Source organism: Mirounga leonina, unplaced genomic scaffold, assembly GCF_011800145.1.
Source record: "Mirounga leonina isolate KUSES-001 unplaced genomic scaffold, KU_Mleo_1.0 Mir_413, whole genome shotgun sequence".
NCBI lineage: Eukaryota > Metazoa > Chordata > Mammalia > Carnivora > Phocidae > Mirounga > Mirounga leonina.
Window position 1 is genome coordinate 3,388,388 of NW_023270734.1, and position 25,443 is coordinate 3,413,830.

The 25,443-nt window shown below is 41.0% G+C and overlaps 1 protein-coding gene across 3 annotated transcripts in view; it reads left to right on the plus strand.

The window, feature by feature from the left end:
• The window catches only part of MPP7 (membrane palmitoylated protein 7), a 317,439-nt gene that overhangs the window by 113,588 nt on the left and 178,408 nt on the right, over positions 1-25,443 (plus strand). For all 3 annotated transcript variants that reach the window (XM_034987220.1, XM_034987221.1, XM_034987219.1), the window contains exon 3: positions 10,731-10,849. In XM_034987220.1, the coding sequence (XP_034843111.1) occupies positions 10,731-10,849 (119 nt within the window). The remainder of the gene's footprint in view (positions 1-10,730; positions 10,850-25,443) is intronic.

Consider the following 25,443-nt stretch of genomic DNA (forward strand, 5'->3'; position numbering starts at 1 on the left):
CCCCTGACTCTCAGTAGGTGACCACGTTCCATAGTTTGCTGAAAGTACAGCCAAGGTCACAAGGCAGCTTACCACATGTTCTCTGTACCATTTTCACCATATTCTGCCTTCCTGCTTGGAGGCATAGGTGAACCAGCCACACTTCGATCTAACGCCGTCCCTCCACTTGTGCACCAGACCCCGTTCCTCCCCATCTGCTGCGGGACAGAGCTGCAGCAGATCCCTCCCTCCCTTATGTTGTCAAAATTTGTCGTGGATCAGTGCCATTACCACACAAATATGCTGGGCTGTTTTTTTTTTTTTTTTTCTTTCCCATCTTAAGCACATCTTTACTCCCCATTCCCTTTTGAACATCAGTTCTCTTTGGTAAGAGATTGTAAGGGTTGTCTGTATTTGTAGGAGTTGTCTGTATTTGCTTTTAATCCACTGTGTCTCTATTTTTAGTGCTCTTCATCCAGGCTTCTTCACTCACCATGATGCCAGAATTCATAAGCTCCATGTTGCTAAATCCAGTGGGTAGTCCTCCGTCCTTACTCTGCCTGGCCTATCAATGACATTTGCCATAGTGGATCATTCATTCTTCCTTGCCACACTTGGTTTCCTGGATAATACCCTCCTGATGCTCCTCCGAGTGGTTGTCGGCTGCTCTAAGCCTCCACATCTAACGGTGGAGACCCAGGCCTCAGTCCTTGGCTCCTCATTTATGTCTACACTCATGACCTTGAGGATCTCCTTCAGGCTCATGGCTTTAAATACAATCCATATGCCAATGGCTCCTACATATAGGTCTTCAGCCCAGACTGCTCTGTTGAGCTCCTGACTCCTGTATCCAGCTGCCCATTGCATCTCCACCCAGTGCCCATTAGAGACCTTGAACTTAACGTGTTTAACACTGAACTTCCCTGTCACACTGGCAACTTCAAATAGTCTTAGAGAAATTTCTTTTTTCCCCCCATACCCTTCATTCATACAGAAATTCATAACTAGCTCTTGCTTCAAAATCTCTCCAGAATTGGAATACTTCCGTAACTTCCACTGGCTGCTACCTGGTGCAGGTCCTCATCATCATGTGCCTGGATCATGCATTGACCCTCAGACATGACCTCTCTGCCTCTGCCCTTGCTCCCCTGCTGTCTCTTCTCAGTTCAGCAGCTGGAGTGATGCTTTTAAAATGTAAGATCATGTTACTCCTTCGCTCAGAACCCTGCAATGGCTCTTTCCCTCTAAAGCAGAAAGTTAAATTCTTTGCAATGTTTGTACTACAAGACCCTATTTGATCTGGTCCCTGATTTTCTCTGTTATATCATTTCTTACATCTCTCTCTCTTCCTCCCTTTGCTTGAGTCATGCTGGACTTCTTGCCCTTCCTCACATACTCCAGGCCTGCCCTGTCTCTTAGAGGCTTGGGTTTTTGTATCGTCTGATCCCTCTGCCTGGAATGCTTGTCCCTCAGATACTCACATCGCTAACTCCATCACCTTCATGTCTTTGCTCGTTTGTCATTTCCTCATTGTAGTGCACTCAGACTCCTTAATTTGTCATTGCCATGTGAGTGGCCCAGAAATGGATCTATCTTACACTGCTCTACTTTTTTTTTTTTTTTAAGATTTTATTTATTTATTTAGAGAGCACAAGCTGGGGGAGGGGCAGAGGAAGTGGGAGAGAGAGAATCTCAAGCAGACTCCACACTGAGCGCAGAGCCTGACATGGGGCAAGATCTCATAACTCTGAGATCATGACCTGAGCCCAGATCAAGAGTTGGGCATTCAATCGACTGAGCCACCCAGGTGCCTCTACTTTGTCTTTTTCTGTCTGTACTTGTCACCTTCCAACATACTGTATAGTTTACTTCTAATGCTTACTATTTGTCTTCCCTCTAGAGCATTAGCTCCATAAAGGTAGGGATCATTGCCTTTTTGGTTTACTTATACATCGCAAACACCTTGACCAGCATCTGGCACATTTGAACTTATGGTGGTCAATAAATGCTGATTGAATGAATGAATGTTTATTCCAGCAAGTGATTGCTGGGTTTGTTTTCCCACATCTTTGTCAAGACTGGGTATTTGTAAATTTACTTTTAAAATTATTTACTTATTTAAGTAATCTCTACACCCAACGTGGGGCTCAAACTCATGACCCTGAGATCAAGAGTCACATGCTGTCTATACTGAGCCAGCCAGGCACTCCTGGCTATTTGTAAATTTATTTCCTAAATTGGGAGGAGGAAATGATATGCTTTGCTTGACTTTTTAGAATTATTTAATATTATGTGTCAGATTGAACATTGGGGGCCATCTCTTCTGCTACCATAAGCCATTCCCCATTTTTCTGTCAATTTATTCGTCTCTCATTATACTTAATATCAATCACTCACTTGGTGCAAATGATTTTTAGTAGTTTCTCTGCAAACTTCTTTGGCTTTCTTTCATTTTCTTGATGTGTGAAAATTTTGTTATAAAGTCTATCAGTGATGGCCAGTTACAGTTTTTAAGTTCTTTGTATGCTAAGAAAAGCATTTAACTCCAACATGACAAAAATATTCTATGAGATGTTCCACTAGTTTATATTTGATATATTTGTTTTTTTTTAAATTTTTTTTTTTTAAGATTTATTTATTTTGACAGAGAGAGACAGCGAGAGAGAGAACACAAGCAGGGGGAGTGGGAGAGGGAGAAGCAGGCTTCCCGCCAAGCAGGGAGCCCGATGCGGGGCTCGATCCCAGGACCCTGGGATCATGACCTGAGCCGAAGGCAGATGCTTAACGACTGAGCCACCCAGGCGCCCCAATATATTTGATATATTTGATCCATCTGTAATTTGGATATCAGGTTAGGCCTTTAACTTTTCTCTTTAAGGTAGCTCTTGAAGGTTTTCGAGTAGGAGATTGAAATGTTGGGGTTATTACAGAAGCATAGGCAGAGCCGAGGTTAAGTTCTGGATATGCCACTTACTAGGCTAAATGTATTTCCTCCTGTAAAATGAAGGTAGTAATGGAACCTACTTATGGAGAGCGGTGAGTGAGGCAAAGCACTTAACTTAGCTCTGTAAGCATTAGGTAGGATTACTACTAGCACTTAAATGTGCGACATTGGGTGAATTGTTTATTCAACATGGTTACATTTCCTTATGGATTAGGTCAGCGTTGTCTACCCCAGACCTTGGTCAAATCACTGGCCTGTTATGGAACATGCATCTTGTATCAAGATAATAAGATTATTATAGAATTATGACTTTAACTTTACAACACTACTCTTATTAAAAAAACAACAACAATGCACCACAAGACAAGTTGCTAAAGCATCAAATTATTTCAATCTGTATGTGAAATACTACCACTGACCCTCTGTCACTTGCATGGCCCAGGGCTCAAAAAGCCTCAAGAACATACTCTGACCATAAGTTGTTGGAGGTGGGGAGGAAGCATTTAGGTTTTTATCTTTAAGGAAAATGACAGATACGTTTGTCATCCGGTGTAGTAAGGCCACAGAGAAGCCAGCTGTCGCACATTTAACTTCAAATGAGTCAGGGAAGTTAAAATAAGATCGTGGTCTACATACGGGATGGCTTAATGGACTCGCTTGCAGAGTGAGCAATTTAGTCTGTATTCAGATATTCTCATCAGTATATTATTTTTCATGATTTCAGACAGCCAGCATTTGCCATCTAACAGTCCTTGGGAAGGGGAGAGTAGAGCACAATATTTAGTTCCTCAACGGCAGGCTTCAGCAACCCATTTATAAAAATTGTAAAACACCTGTGTGTCTCTCTGCACTCCGCTGCTCTTGGCTCTAAACACTTCCCTTAGTTCCTGAAGTGTTGCTTTTTGTACTTTGTATTGTTTTCCCAGTTTTAGGTTTTTTTTTTTTTTAATTGTTGGAAAACAGCACTCTCTCTGCCCTCTTTTATAAACACTGGGCATTTTTGAGGAGGTTGGAGTTAAGAGAGCGCTCTTTGGCTAGGCCTGAGTGTTCTTCATTTGTCACCTTTGAACTTAGAACTTTGACTCAATTAATGTCCTCATTATAACTGAGCTGTTGGGTCCAGGCTTAGCGTACTGTTAAAATTGGCAAGCATTGATTTCTCTTTCAAAATCCATATCGGTAGAAGCTTTACCTTCACTAACCGCTGATTAAATATTTTTCATTGTGTCCCCGCTGCCAAGCAGCAGAAATCCACACCAGAATAATCAGAATAAAAGCAGAAAGGCAACATCCCTCCTCCCCAAAAGAAGAGAACCCCCTCCCGCGCTCCCACACGCACGCTCGCACACACTTACATCTCCGTATAGAAGATTGGGCCAAGTATCATTTTATTGCCTCGCCACTCCAAATCCGTATTTTACTGCCTGCTGTGTGAACGGTAAGCTGGGCCCTTTAATGATTCTTCTTTGCAGCTGGTGTGATGCTAAGCTTTGTCGGGGGGCTCACTAGGGCACCCTGCAGGAGGAGGAGGCAGCGCTTCCCTGTTTTGGTGTTTTCCACTTATTTCTGTTCTTCCCATGGGATGTGGCAGCAGCACCTGTGGGAAGCATCCAGTGGTGCTTATCCCCCTTTGAGGTCTGGTGGCAGCCGGGTGGACAGCTTCCTCCTGAGTTTCAGCGGCACCCCTATAGGGAAGTTCCTGGTGGGTCTCTCAGGCATCCCAGAAGTCAGCTTCCCAGTCTTGACCAGCCAGCACCCTGGGGGGCGGGGGGGGGAGTTCTGTTTGCCAGTCCCTTTCACACTTTTCTGCCCACCTGTGGGGATTATTTTGGCTTTCTGGTCCTGGCAGTGGATTCTAGCTGCCCAGCCTCTCCCCACTGAAACCCTAGTGAAGCATTGGTCCCAGCCATTGTTTTCTGCCCACTGGTACCCTGGAGGGGTGTTTCCTGCTGGCCTGGTGACAGTGGCCAGGCCATCTGGTGGGTCTGGTGAGTTGTAATCACACCACCTCTAATGAGCTGAGAATCCTAGTCTTGGGGAGGGAGCTCCTCTTCCACTGTTGTCTCCTTCTGGGTCTTCTCCTTCAGCACTACGTATTCTTGAGATTTTGCTTTACCACTAGATCTATATTAAACTTTCCTGGTTCAAATTACTGCACAGCTCTCTGGATTGGACCGTGACCGAGGCAAACATACAAAGCAGAAATTTGGGTTTGAGTACTTCCTCATCTTTTCTTCAGCTTTACAGAATTTTAGTGGCTTTAAAAATCTCTACATTTAGGGGCACCTGAGTGGCTCAGTTGTTAAGCATCTGCTTTTGGCTCAGGTCATGATCCCAGGGTCCTGGGATCGAGCCCCGCGTTGGGCTCCCTGCTCCGTGGGAAGCCTGCTTCTCCCTCTCCCACTCCCCCTGCTTGTGTCCCCTCTCTCGCTGTGTCTCTCTCTGTCAAATAAATAAATAAAATCTTAAAAAAAAAAACCAACTCTACATTTACATGATTATTGCTGACTTTTCATCTTGGGTGTTCTCTACACTGCTGTGCACCCTTCCAGGCCCTATTTTCCTTCCTTCAGACCCTTTTGCATAGCCTTCTTTAACCTTTACTGATTGCTCTCTCCTTTAAATTGCTATAATTGTTGTACATGTTAATCAAACGAACCTTGTTGTATTTTAGTTTTGCTTTTGTTGCCTTCTTTTCTGTCAGTATATAAAATCCCTAATACAAAAATATTGCCTTTTTTCCTGCTGGAACATTTTAATGAGATAATCTCTTCATGTGTGTCTTTGACCGTGTCTTGTATCATGTCTACCCAAACAGAAGGTGAGATTTCTTTTCTACTACTAAAATGATCTCTTAGAGAAGAGAGCGCTGCCTTAAAGTCAAGCCCTTACAAAAGTTCTTATAGACCGTTTTCTCTGTTACTTACATAAAAATGTGTTGATTGGAGAAGCCCTAATTATTCTCATATAACCCAAGTTCCTGTTTTTGGAGTCATTGAAAGATCATCTGACAGAACTGTTGTTGTTGTTTTTAAAGAGACAAGGAAGTTTAAACCGGGTTAATATTTCTTGGAGAGGGGTTAAAAACAGACCTGCAAGTGTTAGAGATACTTAGAGAGTAGGTAAGTGGTTTTGGTGTAGAGATAAAAACATAGAGGTGTAGACCAGGTGGAAAAGCACCCAGCTTTACCCAGATTCTTAGTGAAGGCATCTCCCATGCATTCAAAAAAGTGTTGTATCTCCAATAACTAGAAGTGAAAATGATCTCTTCTAGCTCTACAAGTGGTAGTTGTGATAAAGAAGTCATTGTGAAGAATTTAAATAAAATGGTTGCATGAAATGTGCAAGTGGGGTAAACCTCAATATCTAAATTACGATATTTGTACTTAATAGGTAATTCAAAGTGTATGTTCCTAACCAAATTATAATTTAAATACTATAAGCCGCATGGGCATCTCACAATATCTGTGAAAATTAATTTGCTGTTTGAATATTTTATCCACAGCCTAAACATCTGTTTATTTTACTTGGAGGAATATACATTTTGAATCTTTACTTGGACAAATAGGAGATCATTATTATTTTTTTTTTAAGACTTATTTAGAGAGAGAGAGTGAGCATGTGTGCACAAGAGCGGTGGGGGGGAGGGGGAAGGGAGAGAGAATCTCAAGCCGACTCCACGCTGAGCACAGAGCCTGATGCGGGGCCGGTTCTCATGACCCCTAGATCACGACCTGAGCTGAAACCAAGAGTCAACCATTTAACTGACTGTGCCACGCAGTCGCCCCAAATAGGAGATCATTTAGGATTGCTTTCTCTTTGAGCATATATGATATGTATTCTGTGTTATCCAAGATGTAAGATCTCTGGGGTAGAGGTGGTGGCATATTCTCCACCTACCTGTATAGAGGAACTAATGTAGTGCTCTGAATGGAAGAACTCATAAATGCTGATTCTTAGGAGTGGAAGCTTTCAAGATGTAACTCGGGTGTGATTCTTTGCTGAAGCCTTCCCTGATGTCTTCTCCCTCCTTTAGAAGAATTGACCACTTACCTTGCCTTGCCACGCAGTCTAATCCTGCTCTGCACTTCCTAACTGACCTGTCTGTGCTTGTTCTCTACACTGTGACGTCCTGAGGACAGGGATCGTGGCTGATTTGTCTTAGTCCTCTAGGCAGGTACCATAATGGTGCACTGGAATGAAGCACTCGTGAGCTTGAATGACTACAGAGGAGTGTAGTCCCAGTTCTTGCTCAGATTTAGGTAAGATTCAATAGATATAGGTAGATGTAGGTAAGATTGTCCAAGATAACCCTTGTTAGCTAAACTCTGTTACTTGCTCTCTGAATATCAAGGACCCAAACCATTTGGATTTCATAGTGGTGTTCACTATTGGAACTCTAGGAACTGAATATAAAAAGCTCCTGTGAGAACAGGGACCTGGTTTTAGCCATGGACTGAGCTGGTTTCTGGGGTCTCTCTGACGCACTTGAGTGGATGTGGTGGGCCATGTTACCTGCACTGAGGCCACTCGCCCGCCCTCCTCACTCTTCTCAGCTTCTTTCATTTCTGATTGGCACTGTCCTGTCTCTTCTGGCTTTGGTGGGGCTACGAGATGTGGGAGCTCAAGAGAAGTGACTGCTGTCGTCATGAGGGTGCCAAGCTAGGGGGGCATATGAATTACGATTGTATAAGGCTAGGAAACCCAGAAAACTCAGGTTTATGAGCTACTGCTAACAGAGAAATTATTACTGTAATGTAAGATAATATGATTTATTCCCACAAAAAAGTTAAGCAGTACTTGGGTAAAGTTTACACTTTCCATATGTAGAAGACTAGGGTGGTTTTCTTTCTGAGTATGGTATTGGGTCCAGGGGAATGTATCGCTAAGCTGTTGTTTTGACTTTGTACCATTGCAATGGGGTTTTCATTCCAGATGAGGCATATCAAGAAAAGAAGAACATATTTATGTGTGTGTGTGTATATATATTTATTTATTTATCAAATGCCTGTGTGCCAGCCACAGGGCTCAGTGCTGCTATGTGCATTGTTCTCTTGAATTCTTACAACAGTCACATTTACCACAATGTTTCCTTTGGTTTTAACTGTATTTTGAGATAATTGTGGATTCCCGTGTTCAAAGAAATAATGTAGATCCTGTGTACCCTTGACCCTGCTTCCTCCAATGGTAACATCTTGCATAACCATAGTAATTGCAAGGGGCACATTGTCACTGATGCAGTCCATTACCCTTTCTCAGATTTCCCCTGTATCACATGCACTTCTTTGTGTATACGTACATGTTTGTACATTTTTTTCTGTTCAATTTTATTACATGTGCAGATTACCATTTCTTTTCCAACAGATGAGGGCAACAAAGCTGAGGTTAAGTTATGTGAAATAACTGAAGTATAGACCTGGTTTGAATCTAGGTCTGTTTGACTAAGGCTTTTGCTTTTTTAATAATAATAGTGATGGGAGTGCCTGGGTGGTGTGGTTGGTTGAGCATCCAACTCTTGGTTTTGGCTCAGGTCATGATCTCGGGGTCGTGAGATCGAGCCCCACATCAGGCTCCATGATCAGCAGGGAGTCTGCCTAAGACTCTTTCTCCCTCTGCGCCTACCTCCCCCTTTCTAAAATGAATAAATAAATCTTTAAACAAAGAATGGTAATGATGAATAACAGTAATAATAACAACAATGGCTGAAGCTCACTGCGTTACATCTGAAACAGACTACCATGTGCCAGGGGCTGTTCTAATATATTACCTCATTTAACCCCCTCCCCAACAACTATACCTTATAAAGTATAGTCAAATTAGTATCATTAATTAAACTAATCATATTACCAAGGAATAAGGAATTATTTTTACTGCTCCTGAAGTCAATATAAAATAGTGAAACTCTACCTTCTTTTTACATAATTTTCAACTTGAACCTCTGACCTTAACCACAGATGTTGGCAATTGTCATTACTTTAAATGTGTGTGTATATGTATATGTGTAAAGTGAGACCTGTATTATTATACATTGAATTAGGTTTGGACACCTTAAAAATGTTTTTATATATATATACAGTGGAACATTATGCAGCCATCAGAAAATGAAACCTTGTCATTTGCAACGATGTGGATGGAATTAGAGGGTATTATGCTAAGTGAAATAAGTCAGTCAGAGAAAGACAATTATCTTATGATCTCACTGATATGAGGAATTTGAGAAACAAGACAGGATCATAGGGGAACGGAGGGAAAAATGAAACAAGACGAAACTGGAGGGGGAGACAAACAATAAGAGACTCTTAATCTCAGGAAACAAACTGAGGATTGCTGGAGTGGTGGGGGTAGGAGGGATAGGGCAGCTGGGTGATAGACATTGGGGAGGGTATGTGCTATGGTGAGCGCTGTGAATTGTGTAAGACTGATGAATCACAGACCTGTACCCCTGAAACAAATAATACATTATATGTTAATAAAAAAATGTTTTTACAAATTTATAAATAAGAGCTAGCTTAGGCAAGATGCCAGGTTTTTAAGGGAGTAAATATAAACCATCAAGAATACTTAAGAACGTAATAGGGAGAAGTTTTTTTTTTGTTCCTAGAATATTATAGATCTTTTTGGCCAAATGCAGTCCCAGTAATGTTTGAGTTTAACCTCTCAAGTTACAGATCCAACTTTCCAAGCGAGAGCTAATACATTTGGTTGTGAATTATCACTAATTATCAGAATGTTATAATGCTTTCGGAAGATAATAGATACACTAATCAGCAGGCCATAATTTGCAATTCTTTGCTAGTTACGTATCTTGTAAAGCTGTCCCTCTGATGAACAACTGCACTTACTCAGCGTAGGAATAACAACAGCCCCGTGTGTTGTAGATCCCAGGACGTCTCGGTGTTTTTGTAGACACCAGACAGAAATAAAAGGAATTTTGTCCTTTTTACCTCATGTAATCCCCCCTGGAAAGTGAAACATGGGCTAAGAGTTGATACCGACTCCTGCCAGGTCACCTCCCTGAAGAGTCCTGGGCAGGCGCTGTCGCAACTTTTCTTGGACGGGAGTCTGACGGCTCCTGAAGGAGATGGATGGTTTCTGCAGTCAGCTGCTGTGGAACATGGCGCTACTGTCTACCCCAGGGAAGCTTCTAGTGAGGAGGGCTCCGAGTCCTTAACTCTTTCAGAGAGTATCACATATGCCCAGAGTAGAGTCCAGTTGAAACTCAGTTCTGTGTAGCTTGTTGTTGTTGTTTTAAAACCAGGCGACTACAGTGAAGCAACACCAAGGATGGTTTAATCCGTCTTACTTTTTAGAACTTGATTTTGGATGTTAGATAATGCAAGTGTTTTTGAAGCTATATATTATTAGGAACTATTTGGAAACCACAAAACCTTTTTTAATGGACCACTCTATCAATTTTCTGCTCTTCTAAGGAGGTTTTTCCTATTCATGACTCATTTTACTCTTTGGCGAACATCGAGGGAAATGTAATAACGATTAAGGAAAGGAATGTATGCGTTTTCTTCTTTCTCTGAAAGCTTGTACACATTTTCTGTCTCAGGTTATGTAAATTTGGATGCCTGTAGAATGTTGACAACCAAAAGGTAAAAACTAGCCTGTTAATACATACTTAGTTGGGATTTAAAAATCAAAAAGGTTCGTTGGCTTCTTGGGAGAAGGGTTTGGCTTGATGGCCCAGAAAACAGATCCCGTATAAAGGACATGTTGCAGCTGTCATTTACACACACCTGACGCGAAATTAATGAGATCACTCTAAGATTACACTTTGTGTTTTATTTTCATTTTATAGGTCTGTATGAGCTGTTGACTGCTTTGCCAGCCCAGCTGCAGCCACATGTGGATAGCCAGGAAGACCTAACCTTCCTCTGGGATATGTTTGGTGAAAAAAGCCTGCATTCACTGGTAAAGGTAAACCACGCTGATGTCAGATTCTCTTTGCGGAAAAACATATGGAAAAATATTTTGAGCGCCATCTAGTAAACCAGAGATCAAATTGTTGCTGTCTGAAAACAAAACAGCCTTGTTCCATTTCCCTGACGGGGGTGGAAGTTGTTAAAGATTCTACCAAAAATACATAGATGATTTCACTTAATGGTGGTGATCTGGCTCTGCATACTAATGTGGCCAGTATGTGCCTGCCCTTGTTTAGAAGAAGAATATGAAATAGTAGCAGGAAGGTTTAGACTCCTTATGGTCAACATTCATGAGCTGGAATTTAACTTAAATAAATAAACGTTCACAGCAAAAATTAGAAGGAATATATTTTCTGAGGTTAAGGATGGCAGCAGTTCAATAGCCACATTAATTTAAAATAATTTCCTTTAACAAAGTCAACTGAAATCTGAGCAAGCTATTTCTTTTTTGGCACGACGCCATTGAAATGGTATTTTGTGTATAAATACGCTGAAGCTAAATACGAATCAAAACAGCTTCTGGAGACAGTTTTGGTAAAGCATCGTGCCATGGAAATGATCAGCCACCAGAAATGAGATCTTGCCACACAGCAATGCTGGGAGTGATCAGAACTCTTAAAATAGTAAAATGAGAACAAGAAGCTTACTGGAAAATATGCCACTTTTCCTTCTGGAAATATGAATTACATTTTCTTTCATTTAACTCCAGCTGAAAAAAATGGTGAGCCTTACTTGAGTCTGTAGGAGATGGACACCTCTGGTGCCTTAGCTCTATCTGGACCAACACTGAAGGCAGCTAAATTTGTTACGGTTGTCTGTTGTGAGAGAAGGCTATTACTGATGGATAGTATTTGAAAATGAGCCACTTCTGGGTTGCTATTGCTTCACAGGATAGAAGAATTTTTATGACTTTTTTTTTCTTGTCAAATTTGCTGAAATTTGCATGCCTCGAGCGGTGGCAACTCTCAAGAAATGAAAATGTTGAGATGTGTAATTTTCCTAGCAATACCTGTAAAGACTAGAGTCCTTTAGTTTTAATATAGAGTCCTTTAGTTTTTATATAATTGCCAAGGTATCTTTGTGTTCTGAAAAATTTTTGGTCATTTAGTTGCTCTCTTGGGATGTGTTAGAAATGTCTTGAGAGGGACACCTGGGTGGCTCAGTCCGTTAAACATCTGCCTTCGGCTCAGGTTATGATCCCAGGGTCCTGGATGGAGTCCCGTGTCTGGCTCCTTGCTCAGCAGGGAGCCTGCTTCTCCCTCTGCCTGCCACTTCCCCTGCTTATGCACGCTCTCTCTCCTCTCTCTCTGATGAATAAATTAATAAAATCTAAAAAAAAATGGCTTGAGATTATAATTGATGAAGTTCAGGATTTACTGAGGCAATCATGAACACATTCTTGTGTTGAATGTATGGAAGTTGGATAGCTCTGGATTTGTTCCGATGGATTTGATCTAGAAGGAATGAAATGTATTTCAAATGACATCGTCACCCCCTTAATCATTAAATAAACACGCCTAAAACAATGCACACATGTGTGTTTCTATTTATTTGTGATGTGGCTACTGTCTGTTTCCTTCCTATAAAATGGAAATTATATTATGTGTTGACAAGATTGTTTGTGAGTTTCCAATAAAATAGTGACGATCTCAGTTCTTTGATAGCTACATAGGTTAGGCAAATAAAAGCAGGCGTTAAGCATTGAAAATATTAGTTATCATAGCTTGTGAAGGGCCAAAAAGTAATGACAGATGGTTGTTATTTCTGTTAAAAGAACCCTAATGTTTTAGAAAAAGTCTTAGTTACGCTAGCTCTTGAGTTTTAAGCACAGGTGGTTTTTCAAAGTAAATGTGAATAGTGAGTGGTTAGGAAGCATACAGTTACTGGTATATGGTTTTAGAAAAATAGTGAATAAATAAATTGATGTTGCCACTATTTAAATAGCATGGTAGCATGTGTCCTGGTGCAAGTATCTTTCAGTAATTGCTGTCAGACCTTTAAAGTAAGGTTTACTGTGTCCCTCTAGTCCATTCTGTTTCTTACTCGTCCCCCCACCCCCAACTCCCAGCTTCTATCACATGCAGACCTCAAGTGTGTCCTTTGACTGACCCATTCTATTCATTTTCAAGTATGTAAAGCCCCAAATGCCTCCAGGAGGCAGGCTCATGGGATCCACTTTAAGCAGCTGAACAGTCCGCTTCACTGTATTCCAAGTGCCTCTATTGAAGGTTGGAGGCTAGCAGCCTCCAGCTTTTGTACATAAATCTCGGTAGAGCAGAAGGAATTGGAAAAGATGTGTTTTAGAGTGAATCAAAATGTGCTTTGATGTTAGGCTCTTTTGCCTAGTCGAAGCTGTTGGTGTGTGATTGAAAGATGGGTGAAGGCAAAACTTGATTTTATTCTAGCACAAAATTTTCGCAGTAGTCACCTTACTTTATGTAAAAAAAAAAAAAAAGTGGTTGTCAAATCATGTTTTTTTTTTTTTTTAAAGATTTATTTAAGTGGGCGCCTGGGTGGCTCAGTCGGTTAAGCGACTGCCTTCGGCTCAGGTCATGATCCTGGAGTCCCGGGATCGAGTCCCGCATCGGGCTCCCTGCTCTGCAGGAAGCCTGCTTCTCCCTCTCCCCCTCCCCCTGCTTGTGTTCCCTCTCTTGCTGTGTCTCTCTCTGTCAAATAAATAAATAAAATCTTTAAAGATTTATTTAAGAGAGAGAGCAAGCACGAGCAGGGGGATGGGCAGAGGGAGAGAGAGAATCTCAAGCAGACTCCCTGCTGAGTGTGGAGCCTGAAGCAGGGCTCGATCTCAGGACCCTGAGATCATGACCTGAGCCAAAACCGAGAGTCGGATGCTCAACCCACTGAGCCACCCAGGCGCCCCATCACAGTTTTAAATACATGTAACTTTCTGGTCTGATGTAAAATATACTTAAGAAGAAGCAGTTTGGCATTACTTTCTGTGACAAGTATGGCATTGCCGCCTTAGGATCATGAGCCACACCCTGGCAGGAAGACGGCAGTTATGAGCTTGTCACTGGAAAGGAAATATGATCCTAGAGAGTGTTTGCTGTGGATATTTTTTTAAAAGAAAAACATCTAAATTGAAGAGTTGAATAATTAAAACTATGAGCATGAGAGGCACCTGGGTGGCTCAGTCAGTTAAGCATCTGCCTTCGGCTCAGGTCATGATCCCAAGGTCCTGGGATCGAGCCCTGTGTCAGGCTCCCTGCTTAGCAAGGGGTCTGCTTCTCACTCTCCTCTGCCCCTCCCCCCTGCTTGTGCTGTCTCTGTCAAATGAATAAATAAAAAAGTCTAAACCCCGGCCCCCAAAAAACCCGTGAGCATGAGATTTTAGAAGTATCCGAAGAAAGATGGTACAGATAGAAGATGTGAGAAATGTCATCTATAAGGTGTGGCAAGACAAGGCTATTGGTATTTACGTGACGCAGTGTGATCACCAATAAACAGAGAGCCACATTTTGGACCCCTCATTTGCAAATATGCAGAACCGTGAAGCATATAGTTTGTGTCCCAGCCTCATTTCTAAATTTATCTTCTACTCTGGTGCTTTTTTTCTGTTGAGATTTCTTGACTTTAAATTTTTTTATTTACTTGTGTTGTATGTATTTTTGTCATCTGGTTTATTTGAGAAGAAGATAGGGCATAAAGACATCCTTATTTATTTTAAATAAGGTTGGTACTTCTGTTTCCTCAAGAAATTTTTGTTCGTATATCACAATTGCATTAGATTACTAGGATAAATATCAAGATTTTAGTACCTTTTCAATAATTGCATGTATTTTCTTTACCCTTTTGAATTGTTGCATGTATGTGTACGGGCAGCAGAAAAAAAGGTAGCAGCCTGAATTTTATCCTGGTTTGGGGGATTCTGAAGTATTTCAACAAAACACAAGTTGATTATTTTCAAGAAAGTTCCCTTGAAGTGGTTTAATTAGTGTATTTCTGTGATTTCAGTCTTAAAGGAGCCATGGTAATGCTCAGGCAGACCCTTATCCCATTTAGTTACACAATTTTAATTTTTTTTTTTTTTAAAGTTGGTTCCGGACCCAGCATGGAGCCCAGTATGGGGCTTAAACCTGGTACCCTGAGATCAAGACCTGAGCTAAGAGTTGGATGCTTAACCGACTGAGCCACCCAGGTTCCCCTTACCTAATTTTAAGTTTTAGTGATTGTTTTAATCATGTTGTCTTTGTTGAGTTCTTACTATATGCCAGACACTGGATAGGCCCCTAAGGGCCACGGTTTCTAGTTGAGCAGCCCCTAGCTTGCAGTCTGCAGTCTCCCAGAGGGGTTATAGATGAGGGGGTAGGCAGTTGCAATATTCTATGAGAGGTCATGTGTAGAGCTTTGTGAAGAGCACAAGGTGCCTGACTCAGCGCTGACCTCAGGGGCTCATAGGGGATTTGGTATTTTAAGCTGAAATCTGACTATCGAATAGGTATTGCTCAGATGAGAATTTGTGGGGGGTGGGGAGCTAGGCAGAAGGGATAACCTATGCGAGCACCTGCAGGCGAGAGTGGGCATTGTGCCTTTAGGATGGAGCCTGACAGGTTCTCTTGGCTGGTACCTGAAGTAAGGAAGGGCGTGGGGAGCAGGTGCAAAGTGTGGCAAAAGAAGGTAAGCTGAGACCTAGTCCTTTTTTTTTTTTTTTTTTAAAGATTTATTTATTTTAGAGCAAGCGAGGGAGAGAGAGCCTGCGAGAGCATGAGCAGGTGCAGAGAGGGGCAGAGGGAGAGGGGGAGGGAAACTTTAACAGACTCCCCGCTGAGCGTGGCGCCCTACGTAGGGCCCAGTCTCGCAACCCTGAGGTCAGGACTTAAGCCAAAATCAAGAGTCGAGCACTTAACCGACTGTGCCACCCAGGGGCTCCAGGCCAAGACCTATTTTGAATGGCTTTGACTTTATTCGAACACAGTAGGAGCTACTGCATTGTGAAAGGTTTAAAGCAGGGGAATGAAGATATAAGACTTTTTTTTTTTTTTAGAAGTTGTAGTTGCTATGGAGATGGGATGGGACATGAGATTTCCAGGTCAAAGATGATGGTGACAAAGTGGGGGGAGAGGGAAGGTGATTTTGGTTTTGAGAAAGGGAGGAGGATGCTCAGCCTGTCCTCACCAGCAGGCGTGGTGTTTGTTAACATATTGAAACTCCTCCCTCTTGTTTGTTAAACCTCCACTCCTAGATGCCCCACCCGCTAATCCAACCACCAGATGGTTGGTGCCAGACCATCAGGGGCTGGGAGAGGGCTCCGGGAGACCCATACAAGCCCTGAGGTACCACTTCTTCCGTATTTTGAATATCTCCTCGGAAGAAAGGTGATTGTAGTTTTATGTTTGTTTGCTATTTGGGAGATAACTAAGTAGAACTTTCTACTATGTAGTTGGATACCTGGATCTTGAATTGAGGATAATTATGCTCTAGGTTGGAGATAATAGATTTGGGAATCAGGTTGCCAGATAAAATACAGGACATCCAGTTTAATTTGGATTTAAGATAAACAGTCTTTTTTTAGTTTAGGTATGAATCATGCTGTATTTATATTTCTTTTTTTTTAAGTCAAATTTATTTATTTATTTATTTATTTTAAGATTTAATTTATTTGACAGAGAGAAACACAGCGAAAGAGGGAACACAAGCAGGGGGAGTGGGAGAGGGAGAAGCAGGCTTCCCGCCGAGCAGAGAGCCTGATGCGGAACTCGATCCCAGTACCCTGGGATCATGACCTGAGCCAAAGGCAGACGCCTAACAACTGAGCCACCCAGGTGCCCCTGTATTTATATTTCTATTTGCGAAATCTGGCAACTCTAATTGGGGTGTCGTCAATATTTAAAAAAAATTTTTTTTTTTTAAAGATTTTATTTATTTGCGAGAGAGAGAATGAGAGACAGAGAGCATGAAAGGGAGGAGGGTCAGAGGGAGAAGCAGACTCCCTGCCGAGCAGGGAGCCCGATGCGGGACTCGATCCTGGGACTCCAGGATCATGACCTGAGCCGAAGGCAGTCGCTCAACCAACTGAGCCACCCAGGCGCCCGGGGTGTCGTCAATATTTAGATAGTAACTCTTTTTGTAGCAGCTTTATTGAGATCTGTATCAGACAGTTTACCCATTTAAAGTATACACGCAATGGTTTTAAGTGTATTCACAAAGTGGTGCAACCGTCACCACAATCAATTCTAGAATAATTTCATCACCTCCCAAAAAACCCCTCTATCATGTAGCTGTCATTCCCTAATCCCTGCATCCTCCTACCCTTCCTCACTCCGGCCCTAAGCAACCACTAATCTACTTTCTGTCTCTCTGTATTTACCCATTCTGGACAATTCATGGAAATTGGATCATATAATATGTGGATTTGTTTGTGACTGGCTTCTGTCACTTAGCAAATCCACATGACAATATGTATCAATACTTCATACCTTTTTATGGCCCAGTAGTATTTATGGATATACCAGTCTTGTGTCTCTCTTTATCCAGTGTTGGACATGTGGATTGTTTCCACCTATTGCCTGTTATGAATAATGCAACTTGGAACATTCACATACAGGTTTTTATGTGGACATGTTTTCAGTCTGGGGGTGGGGGGTACATGCCTAGGAGTAGAATTGTGGGTCAAGTGGTAACACAGTTTCCTAAGGTGGCTCCACTATTTTATATTCCCACCAGCAGTGTGTGAGGCTTCTGGTTTCTGCATCCTTGCCAACATTTTTTTTTTTTTTTAAGAATTTATGTATTTATTTGAGAGAGGCAGTGCACACAAACGGGTTGGGTGATGGTGGGGAGAGGGAGAGAGGGAATCTCAAGCAGACTCCTCGAGAGCACAGAACCCGACTTGGGGCTCGATCTCACGACCCCGAGATCATGACCGAAGTCAAAATCAAGAGTCGGCTGCTTAACCAACTGAGCCACCGAGGTGTCCTGCCAACACTTGTTTTTATCTGAGTTTTTTTTATTCTCCCCTTTCTAGAAGGTGTGACATGATACCTCCTTGTTGCTGTGATTTGCATTTCCCTGATGATTGATGAAGTTAAACATCTTTTCGTGTGCTTATTGGCTATTTGTGTATCATTGCAGAAACGTCTATTTCGCTTCTTTGCCCGTTTTTTGCACATTGGATTCCTTTGAAATAATAGCCTACTTTTTAGAAAAGTCTTAGATTTACAGAAGTGTCTTTTCAGATTTTTTTGCCCATTTTTTTAACTGAGTTGCATTTTTCCCTTATTGTTGAGTTTTAACAGTTTTTTGTCTTTTTTTGATATGAGTATTTTATCAGATATGTGTTCTGCAAATATTTTATTCCAGTCTGTGGCTTGTCTCTTCATTCTCTTAACAGTTTCTTTCACAGAGCAGAAGTTTCTAATTTTAATAATATCCAACTTAACTGTTTCTCTTTTATACATTGGGCTTTTGGAGTTGCATCGAAAAACTCATTGCCATGCTCAATGTCACCTAGATTTTCTCCTCTTTATCTTCTAGGAGTTGTACAGTTTTGTATTTATATTTAGTTCTGTGGTCTACTTTGAGTTAATTTTTGTGAAAACGGGTAATTTCTGTATCTAGATTCAGATTTTTGCATGTGGATATCCAGTTGTTCCAGCATCAGTGTTTGAAAAGACTGGCCTTTTTTTTTTTTTAAGATTTTATTTATTTATTTGACAGAGAGAGACAGCGAGAGAGGGAACACAAACAGGGGGAGTGGGAGAGGGAGAAGCAGGCTTCCCACGGAGCAGGGAGCCTGATGCGGGGCTCGATCCCAGGACTCCGGGATCATGACCTGAGCTGAAGGCAGACGCTTAATGACGGAGCCACCCAGGCGCCCCAAGACTGGCCTTTCTTAACTGAGCTGTCTTTGCTCCTCTGTGAAAGACTAGTTGATTGTAATTGTGTGGGTTTTATTCTGGGCTCTGTTGTGTTCTGTTGATCGTTTATCTGTTCTTTCACCAATACTTCTGTGTCTTCATTACTTCATAGGAAGCTTTATAGGAAGTCTTGAAGTTTGCTGGTGTCAGTCCGTTGACTTTGTTTTTCTCAGTATTGTGTCAGCTATTCTGGGTTTTTTGCTTATTCATATGAACTTGAGAATCCGTTTGTCATACATACATGGTAACTTGCTAGGATTTTGATTGGGATTGTGTTGAATATATAAATCAAGTTGAGAAGAACTGACATCTTAACAATATTATGTATTTTTGTCTGTAAACGTGGATTTTCTCTATTTATTGAGATCATCTTTGATTTCTTTCATCACAGTTTTGTACTTATTTAGATTCTATACACATCTTGTTAGATTTGTACCTAAGTTTTGTCTTTGGCACTAATGTAAATGGTACTTTGTTTTTAAGTTCAAATTCCAGTTGTTCACTGGTGGCGGTATGAACAGTGCTATCTTGGACAGACCCACCATGATGACAGCTCTCTGTGACCTGATGCCTTCTGGAGGACAGCTGCCTCCCCCATTCTTTCTTTTCACCTAGTCAAACCCTTAAGTACACTCTTGAGGGGCACCTGGCTGGCTCAGTCGGTTAAGCGTCTGCCTTCGGCTCAGGTCATGATCCCAGGGTCCTGGGATGGAGCCCCGCATCCTGCTCGGCAGGGAGCCTGCTTCTCCCTCTCCCACTCCCCCTGCTTGTGTTCCCTCTCTCGCTGTCTCTCTCTCTCTGTCAAATAAATAAATAAAATCTTAAAAAAAAAAAGTACACCCTTGAATGCCCTTCATCTGCTCTGGAGATACAATTATGATTTTCAAACATTTCCTCCTGGGTGGTCCCCCAGCACTTATTCCCCAGCTTCTTGGGCCATAAAAGCAGGTCTTACTGGAGGTGGGGTCGTGGAGATCTATTCGTCTTTCAGCTTCCCAAGACACGCTTCTGTCCATAAGTCCCCTTAATAAACCATTTCTTGTCAACCTGGAGTTGTCAGCCTTTTTCTTCAGTCTTACAGCGTCTTTGGCGTTCGGCGGTTGTTTTGCATATACCTCTCTTTCATAGACCACAGGTATATAGAAAAGTAATTCAGTTTTGTACATTAAGTTTGTATCCTGAATCCTTGCTATAATCACTTAGTAGTTCCCAGAGTTTTTCTAGTTGATTCTTTGGGATTTTCTACATAGATAATCATGTTGTCTGTGAACAAAGGCAGCTTTACTTCTTCCTTTCCAATCCGTATACCTTTTATTTCCTTTTCCCGTCTTAGAGCATTAGCTAGGACTTCAGGTAAGTACTGAATATTAGTGGTAAGAGGGAACACCCTTGCCTTGTTATGTATCTTAGGGGGAAAGAATCTAGTTTTTCACCATTAAGGATGGTGTCAGCTCTAGGTATTTTATACATGTTCTTTATCAAATTGAGGAAGTCCCCTCTATTCCCTGTTTGCTGAGAATTTTTATCATGAATGGGTGTTGGATTTTTTTAATTTTTTTTTTTTTGCATCTGTTGATATTTTTTTTTTATCCTGTTGGATTGATGGATTACATTAATACTTCTGAATATTGAACCAGCCTTTGCATTCTTGGGGAAAAAAATACCATTGGTTTTGGTATATAATTCATATTATATGTTGTTGGATTTGATTTGCTGGTATTTTGTTGGAAATTTTTGCATCTCTGTTTATAAGAGATACTAGTCTGTAATTTTCCTTTCTTGTAATGTCTTCATCTGGTTTTGATAGTAGGGTAAGGCCGGCCTCATAGAATGAGTTAGGAAGTTGCACCCTCTGTTTTATTTTTTCTGGAAGAGTTTGAGGACTGGTATAATTTTTTCCCTTAAATTTGCCAGTGAAACCATCGGGGCTCAGTCCTTGCTGTTTTGGAAGTCCTTGCTAATTGTTGATTTAATTTCTCTATTAGATGTAGGTCTATTTAGATCACCTATTTCTCCTTTTATGAGAGTTTTTGTCACTTGTGTCTTTCAAGGAATTGGTGCATATCATGTATAGAATTGTTCATTATCTTTTATTTTTAATTTCCATAGGATCCATAGTGATGAGTCCTCTTTCATTTCTGATATTAATAATTTGTGTCTCATATTTTCTTGGCTAGCCTGGCTGTAGGTTTATCAATTTTATTAATCTTTTCAAAGAACCAGCTTTTAGTTTTGTTGTTTTTTTCTCAGTTGTTTCCTCTTTTCTTCTTCCCTTCTCTTCCCTTCTTTCCCTCCCTCCCTCCCTTCCTTCGTTCCTTCCTTCCTTCCGAGAGTACAAGCAGGGAGGGGGAGTTGGAGAGGAAAAGAGAGAGGATCTCAAGCAGACTGCACGGAGCGTGGAAGCTGACATGGGGCTCGATCCCACAACTCTGAGATCATGACCTGAGCCGAAACCAAGAGTTGGATGCCTAATCGACTGAGCCACCCAGGTGCTCTCCTGTTTTCCTGTTTCAGTTCCATTGATTTCTATTTTATTCTTTATTTTCTTCTCCTGGCTCTTCTTGCTCTAGATTCCTAAGGTAGAAGCTTAAGTTACTGATTTTAGTTCTTTCTCTCTCTCTCTCTATTTTACATATGCCTTCAGTGCTGGAATTTTCCTCTAACCACTCCTTTGCAGCATCCCACAAATTTTGATAAGTTGTGTTTTCATTTAGTTGAAAATATATAAATATTTCTCTTGATACCTCATCTTTAACTCATTTGTTATTTAATTTCCAAATACATATTTTCCTGCTGTATTTCTGTTACTTAACTCTATGTGGTCTAAGCTAACGGTGTATGAATTCCATTTTTTCAATTGTTAAGGTGTGTTTTTGGCCCAGGATGTGGTCTGTCTAGTTCTGTGTAAGTTTGGGAAGACTGTGTATACTGCTATTGTTAGATGAAGTGTTAGATCCAGTTGGTTGGTGCTGTTTTGTTCAACTATATCCTCACAGATTTTCTGCCTGGTGGATCTGTCAATTACTGTGTAGAAGAGTATTGAAGTTTCCAAGAATGATAGTGTGTTTATACATTTCTCCTTGCAGTTTTATCAGTTTTCCTCACGTAGTTTGACACTCTCTTGTTAGGTACGTATGGACTGGTACATAGGTAACATTAAGGATTGTTATGTGTTCTCAGAGAATTGACCCCTTTTTCATTAAATAATACCGTCTTTTATCCCTGCTAATTTTCCTTGTTCTGCCATCTGCTTTGTCTGAAATTGATAGGGGTTCTTTAGCTTTCTTTTGGTAAATGTAAGCATGGTTTTTCTCCCTTCCTTTACTTTTCATCTACCTGTGTGTGTTTATATTTAAAGTGGATTTCTTGTAGACAACATATAGTTGGATCTTCTTTTTATCTACTCTCACAGTCTCTTGTTTTAATTGGCATATTTAGACCATCCACATTTAAAGTAATTGCTGATGCAGATGGGTTAATATTCACCATGTTTGCAACTGATTTCCGTTTTTACACTTCTTCTTTTTATATTTTTATCACCCTTTCTTTCTCCTCTGCTTTTAGTTGAACATTTTATATTATTCCATTTATTCTTTCTTAGCATATGCATATACTTTTAAAAAAGGATTTTATTTATTTATTTATTAGAGAGAGAGAGGGGGAGGGGCAGGAAGCTTGACATGGGGCTCGATCCTAGGACTCTGAGATCATGACCTGAGCCAAAGGCAGTTGCTTAACTGACTGAGCCACCCAGGAGCCCCTATCCATATACCTTTTTACAAAGGTTTTCCTGTGCTTGTCCTAGAGTTTGCTACATTCATTTATAACTAATGTAGGTCCACTTTCAAATAACATTATACCTTTTCACAAGTAGTGCAGGTGCATTATAAGAGAATATATTCAATTCCTTTTTTCCCCATCCTTTATAACATTGCTTTAGTTCATTTCATTTACCCATATTCTTTAATAACTCAACACGTTGCTATTCTTATTATTTTAAACAGTTATCTGATCAATTAAGAATAAGAAAAATAAGAGATTTAATTTTATATTTATTTTTTTAAAGATTTATTTATTTATTTATTTTAGAGAGAAAGAGAGTGAGAGCATGGTGGCAAGGGGCCAAGGGAGAGGGAGAGAGAATCTTCAAGCAGACTCACAGCTGAGTGTGGAGGGCTGGATTCCAGGACCCTGAGATCATGACCTGAGCTGAAATCAAGAGTTAGATGCTTAATCTACTGAGCCACCCAGGCACCCCAGTTTTATTTTATGTTTGTTTATTCCTTCTTGGGTGCCTGACCTATATCATTTTCCTTCTCCATGAAGATCTTCTTTTCATACTTGTTACAAGACAGGTCTGCTGGGCAGCAAATTCCTTGAATTTATGTTTGACTGTTCTGTTTTTATTTCTTTTTCACTTTTGAAGTACAGTTTCACTAGATACAGAATTCTAAGGTGGTGGGTTTTTCTTTTCTTTTTTTTTTAATGTTTTATTTATTTATTCATGAGAGTCAGAGAGAGAGAGAGAGAGGCAGAGGCAGAGGGAGAAGCAGGCTCCCCGCCTAGCAGGGAGCCCGATGCGGGACTCGATCCCAGGACCCCAGGACCATGACCTGAGCCGAAGGCAGATGCTTAACCATCTGAGCCAGCCAGGCGCCCCGGGTTTTTCTTTTAACACGTTCTCCCCCCGCCCCCCCAACCACTGTCTTCTTGCCTGCGTGATTTCTGATGAGGCGTCTTCTTATCCTTGTTCTCTGTAGGTAAGGTGTTTTTTTCCCCCCTTCTGGCTTTTTTCAGTATCTTTATCTTTGGTTTATACTGTTTGACTATTAATGCAAGGTGTAGGTCTTTTTGGCATTTATTCGGTTTGGTGTTTTCTGAGCTTCCTGGATCTGTGGTCTGGGATTTTATCATTAATATTGGAGAATTCTCAGCAGTTATTACTTTGAATATTTCTTTTCCTTTCTCTCTTTGTTCATCTGGTGTTTCCATTATGTGTTTGTTACACCTTTGTATTATTGTTCCACAGTTCTTGGATATTTTGTTTCAGTTTTGGGAATTTCCATGAGCATATTTTCAATCTTACTGATTTTTTCCTTGGCCGTGTCCAGTCCACTGATGAGCACATCAAAGGCATTCTTCATTCTTGTTATAGTGTTCTTGATTTCCAGCATTTCACTTTCCTCTCTCTGAGTTTCCATCTCCCTGCTTACATGATCCACTGGTTCTCACATGTCCACTTTTTCCATTAGAGCCATTAGAATATTAATCATACTTATTTTACTCTCCCTATTTCCTGGTTCCATAAATCTATGTCCTAACCGAGTCTGGTTTTGATGGTTGCTTTATCTCTTCAGAATGTGTTTCTCTCTTATCAAGTCTTAAAATTTTTTTTGTTGTTGTTGAAAGCTGGACATAGGTATTGGGTAATAGGAACTGATGCAATTAGACTTTCAGTGTGAGTTTTTATGTTAATCTGGCTAGGAGCTGGGCTGTGTTGAATGTTTGCGGTAGCTGTCAGGGTCAGAGGCTTCGGAACCCTTCATGTGTCTCCCCTCCCCTGCCTCCTTCTCTGGCTTTCCTTAGGAATGCTCTCAGAGTCTGTGACATGCAGCTCTCAGTCATGACCAAGGTTATTTCACTGGAGCCCTGTTGGTGGTGAGTTGTTCTGTGATCTTGATGATTAAGTGTCGGTTATTTAGTGGGCCTGAGTCCCTGGGCTCTGATGACCTTCAGAAGCATTTCTTAGCCTCTTGTTTTTCCTTTCTTCCCTTAGTTGGGATAGGAAGGCTAGCAGAGGCAGGAGTTAACCTCACTAGTTTTTCCCCAGGTCAAACAGGGCTCTATTTAAACAGCCTCTCTTAGAGGGCAGGCCTCTGTTTTGGAAAAAGCTCTTGGCTTATGTATTTCAAAATGGTTGTTTCTCTGTTCTTCTATTTGAAACACTAGGGGATTTTTCTCCCATCTTCACCATGAGAATTTGGTGGGAGGAAAAGCTCTGGGGCCTCCCCTAGGACTGGGGCTCAGGAGTTTTTAACTCTCGAACTAGTCCACATTCAGCCACCATCAATTCATCAGAGTTACCACTGAAGTTTTAGTACAAGCTTCTGGCTCCAGCAGCTTCTGCTAAGCTGACCTTGGCCACGAATCTCCTGCTAAGCTGACCTTGGCCGCGAATCCCTCTCTTCCCCTGTTCTTTCAGATTTCTGAGTGGCCATTTGCTCTGTGACTTTCATTCTCCTTAATTATCTGAGCTGAAACCAAAAGTCTGCCTTTGTCCACTTTTTAATTTGGTTGTTATTTTATTACTGATTTTTAAAGAGTTCTTCATGTATTTGAGTACCAGCTCCCTACCAAATTATACTTGTAATTGGGAATATTCAGTTTCTCTTTTTAAAGATGTCCTGAAATTTTGTTTTTAATGAAACACACGAAGTCGTGGACAGAGTAGTTGACCAGTGGAAGGAAGGTATGGTGGATAAATTAGTGGGAGTTTATTTTAAATCTCCATATTAATGTGAATTTGTATGATTTTTAATATTTGTGATTTAGGTGGAATTTTAAAAGTGAAAGTCGTCTTAGTCTGAGTCTAAAAATAAGTCTTGAACAGATGCTCAGGAGGCAACCTGTGAACGAGAATATACTTAAAAAATTTTATATCTCCAACCTGGAAACTCTAGAAAATGAAAAAGGTAATGTGTGATCTTATTCTTTC